Source organism: Polyodon spathula, chromosome 8, assembly GCF_017654505.1.
Source record: "Polyodon spathula isolate WHYD16114869_AA chromosome 8, ASM1765450v1, whole genome shotgun sequence".
NCBI lineage: Eukaryota > Metazoa > Chordata > Actinopteri > Acipenseriformes > Polyodontidae > Polyodon > Polyodon spathula.
Genome location: NC_054541.1, coordinates 40,372,486 through 40,385,121, shown reverse-complemented (window position 1 = coordinate 40,385,121; position 12,636 = coordinate 40,372,486). Strand labels below are relative to the sequence as shown.

The 12,636-nt window shown below is 38.0% G+C and overlaps 1 protein-coding gene across 3 annotated transcripts in view; it reads left to right on the top strand.

Moving 5' to 3' along the window:
• The window catches only part of LOC121319954 (myoD family inhibitor domain-containing protein-like), a 146,771-nt gene that overhangs the window by 36,100 nt on the left and 98,035 nt on the right, over positions 1-12,636 (top strand). For 2 of the 3 annotated variants that reach the window (XM_041257954.1, XM_041257956.1), the window contains one exon: positions 8,779-9,891. In XM_041257954.1, coding sequence (XP_041113888.1) covers positions 8,779-9,026 — 248 coding nt within the window. In that variant the 3' untranslated portion in view covers positions 9,027-9,891. Of the gene's footprint in view, positions 1-8,778; positions 9,892-12,636 lie in introns of those variants that run through there. The other variant, XM_041257955.1, reaches the window with a different exon arrangement.

Genomic DNA, 12,636 nt, shown 5'->3' with positions numbered 1-12,636 from the left:
TCTCTCCAGCTCTCTTTGCAAATTTGAATGGGTCTTTATAAAAGTTAGTTCTCGCACGCTCCTTTTTGTAGCATTTCCATAGGCGCTCAGCTGTGCACAATGTTGCAAGCTTATCTTTTATGACCCTTTGTAATAGATTGAATGCCTCCTTCTGACTTTGTTCTACTCTCCTCCATTGCTTCCTCAGCTGCCTCCTTTAAGCGATCAATCTCCTGCTGCCGTCTAGACTTTACAGGAATAGCTTGTACTTTCTCCTTTTCTTTTTTCAACTCCAAACTTCTCGCTTCCATATGCATAGATGGTATACTATAGCTTTCCAACGCATACTAGAGATCTGTGTTTACTGTGTCCCACACTGTTTTCTCAGAAGCTCTTGGCCATTTAACTCCAGGCTTGTGCCCATTGAGGTTCTTTTCTCTCTTGCACTGGTTCATCTGACCGGGTTCATTAGGTTCATCACTAGTTGTTTTCATGCAGGTCCTCCACTCATCTATGACAGGGGTGCTGATATCCTGCAAACTAGTTTGCTTCCTGTCGCTGGATTTCATTCAACTGACTTGACTATGTGAAAAAAAAGTGAGGCCATTGTCCCTTCTCCCTCAAGCATTTCATTCTCCCTTGATGAATCTTCAAACCCCTAAACATTGTCACTTTGCTCCAGCCACAGACACAAACCTAAAGCTCCATGTCTGCTAACTACAGATCTTGAGCTAGTCCTTTAAAAGTATTCTTTGTTTTCATATCCGTTTCCTTTCCTGAGTCACTAACTGTATTGTCAAACCTTGAGTCATGTTCCGCCCCTGCTCTCACAAACTCTAGGGGTATTTTTCTCTAATTTCTTCGAAGCTTTTGGTGGGTGTGTCCTGTTCCATTTGAAAACAGAGTGGAATACTGCCAGCTAGGGTGCCTAACTCCTGCCAGCCCCAATGGGGTCTATTTACTCCTGTCAGCTATCTGTCCAGGCTGTCTTTCCCTCATTGCCAGCTGCACTATTCACAGTAGTCACTGGACATACACTACCAGTCAAAAGTTTTAGAACACCCCCAATATTTATTGAAATTTAAGCATAGCCAGTGAATAACCTGAAATGGTACAAAGGTAAGCGGTAAACTGCCAGAGGTTAGAGTTTAGGTTATCAAAAACTGAAAAATAATGTACATTTCAGAATTATACAAAAAGGCCTTTTTCAGGGAACAAGTAATGGGTTAGCAACTTACAGCTGTTCTGCAGCAATGGAAGTAAATTAAGCCTTGAAAGTTGATGTTAACAATTCCTACTGGTGTCCCAACCTTTGTTTATTACTTACAAACCCTCTGTCTGTATAAAAGGAGTGTTGGAACAGACTGTGTTACTACACCCTCTTAAGCATTATTTGGACAGTACTGTACTGCAGGAAGTAGTATATTGCTATCATAATGGCGAGAAAAAGGCAATTAACAAATGAAGACAGACAGACCATTATAACCCTTAAAAGTGTAGGTCTTTCCTTAGAGAAATTGCAAAGAAAGCCAAGGTGTCAGTGAGTACAGTTTCCTACACCATCAAAAGGCACTTGGAAACTGGAGAAAACTCTGACAGGAAGAGGTCTGGCAGACCCAAAGCCACAACAGAATCAGAAGATAAGTTTCTGAGAGTCAACAGCTTGCGTGATAGGCAGCTCCCAGGACGACAGCTTCAAGCAAAGCTTAACACTGGTCGAAGTAAGCAAGTCTCAGTTTCAACTGTGAAGGGAAGACTTCGAGCTGCAGGTTTGACAGGTCGAGTGGCAGTTGGAAATACATTGCAAAGATGGTAAAATAAGAAAAAGGGGCTTGCCTGGGCCATGAAACTCTGCCAGTGGACTACTGAAGACTGGAAGAAGGTCTTATGGACCGATGAATCAAAATTTGAAATCTTCGGTTCATCGCGCAGGGTTTTTGTACGTCGTCGAGTAGGCGAAAGGATGGTTCCTCGGTGTATGACACCAACTGTCAAACATGGAGGAGGAAGCGTGATGGTCTGGGGCTCTTTTGCTGGATCCAGAGTCGGTGACTTGCACAGAGTGAGTGGCACCCTGTACCAAAACGGCTACCACAGCATTTTGCAGCGCCATGCAATACCCTCTGGTATACGCCTAGTTGGTCAGGGGTTCATCCTACAGCAAGATAATGACCCAAAACATACCTCCAGGCTATGTCAGAACTACCTTAGAAGAAAAGAACAAGATGGTAGGCTTCAAATCATGGAATGGCCAGCACAGTCTCCAGACTTAAACCCCATCGAGCTGGTTTGGGATGAACTGGACAGAAGGGTGAAAGCAAAGCAACCTACAAGTGCAACACATTTTTGGGAACTTCTGCAACAGTGTTGGGAAGAACTTATATATATATATATATATATATATATATATATATATATATATATATATATATATATATATATATTTGATTTCCATTGTAGAAGGAATGCCACGAGTGTGTTCGGCTGTTATATCTGCAAAAGGTGGCTACTTTTGAGTAGAAAATGTAGATTAAATTTTGTTAAATAAAACGATTCCATGATTTATTTTTTTATCTCCAATTGTTTATTTGTTCTGTGCTTTAATTTCATTTTACATTGAGACATTATACTGCGTAAATTTCAATAAAAACTGGAAAAATGGAGGTGTTCTAAAACTTTTGACCGGTAGTGTATGTATCCAAATCTTCATGATTTCCATTACATGAGAGTAGGTGTTAAAACTTCATGCTGATATTGGACTTGGCCCTCACTAATATAAGCACCAACTAATCCATCAGCATTTCCTTTCATCTGATGTAGATATGTGTCTACCTGGTGTTGATGGCTGTAGTGTAGTGCTGGCTCCAGGGATTAGTGTATTTTGGCCCCCACATTATATATATATATATATATATATATATATATATATATATATATATATATATATATATATATATATTAGTGCCTATAGAAAGTCTACACCCCCTTGAACTTTTTTCACATTTTGTTGTGTCAATGTCTGTTTCATGCATTTAAGTGAGCATTTTTTCCCCACTTATCTGCACACCATACTCCACACTGTTAAGGGGAAAAACGTTTTTATTGAGAAAAAAATTATATATTAAAAATACAAAACTGAAAGATCATAATTGGATAAGTCTCCACCCCCCTGAGTTAATACTTGGTGGAAGCACCTTTGGCATTAATTATAGCTGTGAGTCTGTTTGGATAGGTCTCTACCAACTTTGCACACCTAGATTTGGCAATGTTTGACCATTCTTCTTTACAAAACTGTTCAATCTCTGTCAAGTTCCTTGGGGAGCATAGATGGCTGTGTGCTTTAGGTCGTTGTCGTGCTGAAAGGTGAACTTCCGTCCCAGTTTCAGCTTTCTTGCAGAGGGCAGCAGGTTTTCCTCAAGGACTTCTCTGTACTTTGGTCCACCCATTTGTCCCTGTCCCTGCTGATGAGAAACATCCCCAAAATATGATGCTGCCACCACCATGCTTCACAGTAGGGATGGTGTTCTTCAGGTGATGCACTGTGTTGGGTGCGCCAAACATAGTGCTTTGCATGCCAAAAAGTTCAATTTTAGTTTCGTCAGACCACATGGCTACAGAATCTCAGAAGTGTTTTTTACCATACTTCAAACGGGATTCAAGGCAGGCTTTCTTGAGTAATGGCTTCCTTCTTACCACACTACCATACAGGCCTGATTTGTGGAGTGCTTGAGATATTGTTGTCACATGCACACGTTGACCACTGTTGGCCATAAAAGGCTGTAGCTCTTGCAAAGTTACCTCTTGGTGGCCTCTCTGATCAGTCTCCTTCTTGTTTGGTCATCCAGCTTGGAGGGACACCCTGATCTAGGCAGGGTCTTGGTGGTGCCATACACCTTCCGCTTCTTTAATAATCGTCTGGATCGTGCTCCTAGGGATAGTCAAGGCCTTTGATATTTTTTTTATACCCATCCCCTGATCTGTGCCTTTCAACAACTTTGTCCCGGATTTCTTTTGAAAGTGCCTTGGTGCTCATGGTTGAGTCTTTGCTTTGAAATGCACTACCCAGCAGAGGGAACCTACAGGAACTGCTGAATTTATCCTGAAATCATGTGAAACACTACAGTTTAACACTGGTGGAGGCCACTTAACTTGATGTGTGATTTTGAAGGAGATTGGTTACAGCTGAGCTAATTTAGGATTGCTGTTACAAGGAGGGTGGACACTTATCCAACCAAGCTATTTCAGTTTTTATTTTTAATTAATTTTCTACACATTTCTAGAATAATTTTTTCACTTGGAAGTTGTGGGGTAGGATGTGTAGATACAAAAAAAAAACTATTTTAATGCACTTTAAAATAAGGCAACAAAAGGTGAAAATTTTGAAAGGGGATGTAGAATTTCTATAATAAATTACATTACACACATAGTAGAAGCCAGTTACTTCAAACCATTTTTATCTGAATCGCCTAATTAACAGCACTGCAAGTGTATTCCAGATAAATTCAAAATGGCTGAAAAAAGGACAGTACTTACTCCCGCTGAAAAATTACTGAAGTTGGAAAAGGCTGAACGCGCTTGTTCAACTTGCTAAAGAGTATGGTGTGGGAAAGTCAACAATTACTGACACACAAACTAAAACAAAAACTTGAGAAATTTGAGTACCATGAAATCAAGCACTGCTACAGCACTGCGAAGAACCATGCGACTATGTCAAGACAATACAAGAGAAAAAGCTTGTACATGTGGTTCATGCAAATAAGGGAAAAGGGCACTCCGATTTCAGGACCAGTGCTTAGTGAAAGCATTGCTATTCCATAGTCAGCTACATCCATAGGACGCGTTTTAAAGCTAGTGATGGATGGCTGTACAGATTTTTTTTTTTTTTAAAGACACAGCTTTGGGCAGCTTTGCTTAGCATGGAAAGAACTCGGTGCGAATAAATCAGAGATAAATAGTTTAGTCCGAAAATGCTTCAGTGTATCACTAAGAAGAATACAAATGTTTAAATAAACCTTTAGAGTACAATATGTGTATACAGGCACCTCCCAAAATTATTGGCTCCCTTGATAAAGATGAGCTAAAAAGGCTGTATAAAATAAACACCACAGGTAATGAGCTATATTGTAATTTTCCAACATGTGGAATATATTGTACTTTATTAATGATTCAAGGAAATCAACCAAAATTACACATTTCTCAAATTACACATTCATTTAAAAAAATTAAGTGTCACAATTATTGGCACCCTTGTTTTCAGTACTTTGTGCACCCTTCCCTTGCAAGGATAACGTCACTGAGCCTTTTTCTATATTATATATTGGAGAACACATTGGAAGGGATGTTAGACCATTCCTCCATACAGAATCTTTCTAGATCCTTGATATCCTTCGGTCTGCGCTTATGGACTGCCCTCTTCAATTCAAACCACAGGTTTTCAATGGGATTCAAGTCCAGAGACTGAGAGGGCCATTGCAAAATGTTGATTAACCATTTGTGGATTTTGATGTGTGCTAGGGGTCATTGCCTTGCTGGAAGATCCACTTGCAGCCAAGTTTTAGCCTTCTGGCAGAGGCAAACAGGTTTTTGGGTAAAATGTCCTGGTACTTGGTAGAGTTCATGATGCAGTTGACCTTAACAAGGACCCCAGGACCAGTGGAAGTAAAAACAGGCCCATAACATCAAAGATCCACCACCATATTTCTACAGTAGGTATGAGGTTATTTTCTGCATACACATCCTTCTTTCAACGCCAAACCCACCACTGGTGTGCGTGGCCAAAGAGCTCTATTTTAGTCTCATGTAACCATAGCACCCAGTTCCAATCCAAGTGCCAATGACGTTTAGCAAACTCCAGGCGCTTATATTTGTTGTTTGCTCTCACTAAAGGCTTTTTTTTTTCTGGCAACCCTTCCAAATAGGCTGTTGGCATGGAGGTGGCATCTAATTGTAGATTTGGAGACTTAGTGACCCCAAGATGCAACCAAGTTCTGTAATTCTCCAACTGTGGCCCTTGGATTCTTTTTTTTGCCTCCCGAACCATCTTCCTCACTGTACGTGGGGGCAAGATGCACTTGCATCCTCTACCAGGCAGATTTACCACTGTCCCACTGGTTTTGAACTTCTTAATTATTGCCCTAATAGTGGTAAGTGGAATATTTTAGCTTTTTAGCTGTTTTTTTTTTGCACCCATTGCCTGATTTATGAAGATCAAAAAGTAGAATGTTAATGAAGATTTAATTTTGTTTGATTTTATTAGGGGTGCCAATAATTTTGACACCTATCTTTTTTGAGAAAAAAAAAAATTACTTGTTAAAAAATAAACATTTTCTCTGAGCAATTGTATTAGTATGAAGTAATATAGTTTTCGCATATTTGAGCACAAATTTTAGCTCATTACCTTTGTTTATTTTATACAGCCTTTTTTGCTCATCCTTATCAAGGGTGCCAATAATTTTGGAGGTGCCTGTATGTATTGCTGGATTTTTAAATTTTTTTTGTAAACTTGTGTTCATTCAAATGTTCATTCACACAAACTATTTCTATGTCCCCCAAGTTGTTCGGATAACTGGGCTGCTACTGTGTGTGTGTGTGTGTGTGTGTGTGTGTATATATATATATAAATTATACAGTATATATTTAACAAATGGGATTCATTTTTGTCATCTTATCCTTTTTTTTTTTACTGATTTTCTCTCGTTTTTTTCCTTCTTTTCTGTGACCTACCTTATGTGAGATCAGATAAACGACAGTGTGAAGGTTAACTGGATTTCAATTACACATGTGTTAACATGAAAGGTGGAAAATACTTTTAAGGGCTATGCATCCCACCTGATAACATTGCTAGTTAACCAGCAAACTAGTGCATGAGTAAGCAGACACACTCCTGGTAGACCATTTTTTTAAGGTTCTTTTATTCCTTAAAAGAAAGGCTTTGAGCCAGATCGCTCGCAAAAGCTTTCAATGTGGAATACTTCAATACCATACTTAAATACAACTGTAGAAAATGAACAAGACAACCTATAAAATGAAGTTTAAATCCTAAACGTGAAACAGAGTAGTTTACAATTCAAGACAAACAGACTGACGCATTTTGAAAACCAAATAGTTTACAGATAACATTTGTGAGCTTTTTGGAGCTGCCAGAAAGAACGGCTGTTTCTGCAAAAACATGAAATACAGTCTGTGATTTGGATAATATGTAAATGAGTATCAATAAATAATTGTACATCCAAAATGAGTTCCCAAAGTGTTACGGAGTGAAAAAAAACAAAACAACCAAAACAAAATGTTACTCTTCTCTGTACAACCAGGTTTCTGTGCTTATTTGTCATTTGAATTCTGTTGACCCTCTTCTCTGTCCACTTCTATTGACCTCTGTTGGCTTACCCTTGTCTCTTGTTTGTGTCAGACTGCTGTGTTTCTTTGGTTCTGGCCTGTCTCTTATGTCAGTGTGCTGAGTTCACCCTTGGCCTCCTGGAGGTCTGCTCCTCCTGCCTGCATGTATCCTGTAACACCTGCTGTGACTGCTGTTCCTGCTGAGGACCTCAACTGCCACATCGATTGTGATTTTGCCCTCTTTGATTCTTGCTGTGAGACGGTGGAGTGCCTGGAGATTTGTTTTGAGTGTTCTGAACTCTGCCAGTATAGCTAGCTTAAACAGAGAAATGGACAAGGTCAATATCTTTGTAAGTGAACACATTTACCATTGTATGTATGACCTCTCAGGGCAACATGAAAGCTTGCTGAATTATTGGCTTAGCATTCTATCCCTTGTTGGATACAGTGGGTATTAGGGCAAATCAACCCATACTATGCCTCCTTTTACAGCTTACAAGGTTCCCGCTAGGCACAAAAAAAGCTTGCAAAGAAGCCAAGTGGAAATAGGGATGAAAGAAAATGAAAAAGAATGAAATGTTGAGTTTTCCGTTTGAATTGGAATACAACTAATTTGTGAAAACACTAACCAGACACGTACAACTTCTAAAATCAGGTTAAATGTTAAATCACAAAGGGGGAAAAACATCAGGAAGAGTGAATCAATTTGCTGAAATTCGGGACATTATTAATCAGTTTTATGTGATCAGCCAATGCGTTTGCATGATAATTTTTCTATTATAAAATGTGCTAATCAGTCCCAAAACTAATTTATTCTTTTGAAGCACTGTTCTGCTGTTGATATATTTTTTCTTTTTTTTTCTTTGTCTTCTTACAGACCTGTTTTATTTAGGAACAAGTAGATTTTTTTCTGCTTCTCTTTTATGAGACTTGTCCTCATGCAGCTGTCTTAAATTAGTATGTCTTGTGACAACCACATCTCTGCGAGCCAACAGTTACAAAATATGGCAGAAAGATTCAACAGTGTCAGAGTGCGTGAAGTAAAAAATCTGTTGCTTAAGGATCTGTGGAATAACTGATTTAGTTTCAGCTGGAGACCTGCGAGAAGAAAAAGGGAGACTGAATGAAAAATGTATCAAGGCTAACTAAGATGTATATATTTTATTCAAGTACCTCAAAAGAAATTGGAAATTAACCCTCATCCCCCTAAGAAACTGCTTGCAACAGGCTCCCTCTTAAAAATTAGTGAGGTTCTTTTGAAATTTAGAGGACATAATTGCAGGTTGATTGTTGGGTTGTCAAATCATCATAATTTTTTTTTCCTGCCAATGTGAAAAGTTCTTGATGACAAGTGGGGTGGATTACTGCATTGCATGTGTGTATTTTATATTACTTTAACCGGCATTTTCTTTTTCTTTCCCTGTTTTTGGCACTACTTGTTCTCCCTCCTGGGTCCTGACGCAGACTGCTGTGTGCACTGCATCCTGGCCTGCCTGTTCTGTGAGTTCCTTGCCCTCTGTAACATTGTAGTGGCACAAGCTTCGTGTGGCACTTGTACGCCTGAGGCCTGCTGTTGCTGCTGTGGGGATGAGTTGGGAGATGACTGTAACTGCCCCTGCGACATGGACTGTGGCATAATGGACGCCTGCTGTGAGTCCTCAGACTGCTTGGAAATCTGTATGGAGTGCTGTGGCATTTGTTTCCCTACATGAACATAGTGTTGTAATATACTGTAAGCTAGGTGGTGGAGAGATTTGGTTAGATTTTAACTGAGGTTTATATATTTAACCAATATACGCAGATCAAACACTCGAAAAACAGAAAACCCATAAACACTGAAAGAACACCGGAAAGGTTTACATTTTGTGTTTTCAGTAATGAGCTCCCGAGCTGGTCTAAGCATACAGTGCACACTGTGAGTCAGTTCAGCTGTCGGATGCCTTCACACTGATCTCCATACAGGTACTTGGGCAATACCAGAAAGAGCCAGTTAATTCATCTACAGAAAGGCTTTCAAATTGCTAAAACATAAAAACTGAAAAGTAAAATACTTAAACATAGAATAACAGAAGTCTTTATTATAACAAAGATTGAGAAAAAAGAGTTCAAACTTTTGAGTCTGTAGATAGCTGATATATGCATTGCAGAGGAATATACTTATGCTCAGTTTGTACTGCAGATAATATGAACAGGCCAAAGAGCTACAGCATGTATGCTTAGCTATACATTTTAATTGTTTAAACCAAAGCTGTCGTGCTAATTTGTTGTACCCCTTGATGCCAAATATTTACTGGTGATGTTAAATTAGTTTAGGATTTTTGCAAAGTTAACAATATTAATAGCTGAGTAACATTCCAAAATAGAATTAACTGTACTCTTTAAAAATGTTTTTTGACATTTATCATTTCCCTCAGATGTATTCAGTCTTTGAGACCAATTTGCAGTTTAGTCTTTAGATTCCACATTAACACTAGAACCGCTATGCCGGTGAATTTGACTGTTTTGAAATAACTGAAGTAACTCTGCATTAGTGAATCCCACGCGCATGTCCATTATTGACTTTGAAATTTATTCAATTAAATAGACTTCATATATTGAAGTAAAATAACACAGACATGTTGAGCAGCAGTTTTTTCTGTGTCGTCAAAAGTTTTCAGTGGTTATCAAAAATGCTCGAAGCTTGACATAGGGATACTTGAATAATATATATAATATATATATATATATATATATAGGAATTATATATATATATAATTTATTTATAAAAAAAGAAACAAATTTTTTTCTTTACATACAGTATTCAAGACACACACCTCTCCCACCTCTAGGCCACTTCACTATGTATTTCATGGAATGTGGGACGGTGTGGCTGTATGCTAATTATTTGCAGCTCGCGTCTTTTTTGATATGCACAGCATGATGGATGTAAACAACTGCGGATTACAATTTTTTTTTTTTATGGACGATGTCACAGAATTTTTTTCGAGAAATATTGAGATTTTGTTTTACTTGAGATCAACAAGTTACGTCCAGCTTCAGATAGATATTTGCCTGAGCTGGATTTGTACAACATTAGATCCATGATGGCTACTTACCTAGCAACTCACCTGGGAGCTGTCAGTCTTTCAGGGAAAGATTGTGTAACGGAGACACACAGTCCGAGGAAAATATAATTTTGTTTCATTTTGGAACTAGCCACAAAGCTTCGGCACAAACGTGATCGTAATACTACAAAGCTGCACTCAGTGTACACACGCCAGATAGGTCAACAATAATACAACTTCTGATGTCTGTGCCCAATGTGAAACGGCAGTATGTCTTTATGCAGTACATCTTGTTGGATTTTTTTTTTTTTTTTTTTTTTTTTTTTTTTTTTTAAAAGCACCACGAATCCTGTACACAACAGGAATTTAGTTATATTTTCTTTTTTTGTTACATCTGTGTGGATTGTTATTTAGGGTGTTGAGTGTGAATTATATTTCGCTCAAAGCGTTAGCATTGCACAGCCTAATTATTATTATTTTTATATTATTTAGTTGACGCCTTTATCCAAAGCGACTTACAAGTGTATGAGAAGTGAAAGTTGTAAATAAATACAACAAATAAACAAATAGAGCAATACAGTATGAAGACAGACAGCAGGCAGACTACAGCAGAAGCCGATATACCCTAAGTGGTGTTGTATTTTCTTTTTTATGTTAGTATGCGAAAAAAATTATAATTACGTTGTTTCTGCTATGCAAACATTAGATATAATATTCATAAATAAAACTTTTGAGTTTTATCCCATAGTTTGTCTTTCATTTTCATGTAGAACAGTGGTCATCAAAGTCGTGCCCTTGAAGCCAGGCCGTCGTGCCCGCGACAGCTTTTCTTAAATTATGGGTCGTGAACACATTTCTGGTGGGTCGTAGCATGGGAAAATAAAGCAAGCTTTAAACACGTTTTCCAACAAAAGCGCCACAGCAGTCTGTTTCTGAATGGCTTTTGCGATATGATCAACCAATTGAATATCTGCATTGTCTGTGCGGTAGCCTAATCATAAGTTAGCTGGGTGGGACAGGTGCAGGTACTGACTAAGTTTAACCAATAGGAGAGTCAAATATCTGCCAAGTTTTACACAGCTGTCCAATCATAAGCAGAGGCCGTTCACGGTATTCTGCATTAAAATTGAAGGATAGTGAGTAGCCAAAGGGAAAGTGAAAGATATGACAGCTGTCTAATCATAGGTGGGGTGTTAATATGCCGGGTAAGCACTGAATTTCGCTGACTGTTATTGAGAAAAATAATACATTTCAGTATTTAGAATTTCATTTTCTATCTCTATTTTTTTTTTATTTCACCAGACAAGGGAAACACCGAAATATATTTAGATACAAATCCACTTTCTCTGAATAATTGTACTGGAGATACGCGATCTTTAAAACAGAGTAGTGTTGGCTAATTTGTCAAATTGAAACAAAGGGAGATGTTATCTACACTCTTTTATTTTAGTTTATTCCCAGTTATATGTGTAAACATGCTATTTAAAAATATTTGCTTGCATATTTAATGTAAATTATTTAAAGAATAAGAGCAGCACACACAATTACTGCCTGAGACTTGGCCTTATTAGTGTGAGGCAAGAATAACCCCACTAAAACTCTTAAAGATATATATATATATATATATATATATATATATATATATATATATATATATATATATATATCACACACACACACACACACACACACACACACACACACACACTGTTGTGAGATAGTAGTGTTTAAGATAAGAACCTATGCAATAGTCAGTGTGCACTCAAACAGCCAAGTAAGATCAATTCATGCCCGTGCCAAAATTACTTTGCTATAGAAGCTGTTTAAAACTGTACCAGTTAAAATGACTGGCGCGGTAGTTCTAGGTAGTAAGGAAATCTGTCTGTTCTAGTGTTACGCAGTAATTTTTAGGTTAGTAAGGTTTATACATGTTCAACTGGCGTTCCAGTGGTTGCTTCGGCAGTAGTAGACATTTAACATGCATGACTAGTTTTACACTAGTTTAGCATTTTCAAAGCATATAAACATCCAAATGGACATTTCAAGACACAAGCTTGCTGGTACTTGGTATGAAAACAAGCAGTTCATTTTAGCAGTAAATACCCAGAGCTTACAGCTTTTTTATACATTAACTTAGAATCAAAACATATTTGCAGTTGACCTCTGTAGCCAGACAAACATGTAATATTTGAATGTCGTTTTGAATTAGCAGGTACCATAGATGCGTTAAACCAACAAAATAAATCGTAGTGAAAACAATACAAGAGTACACTTTTAA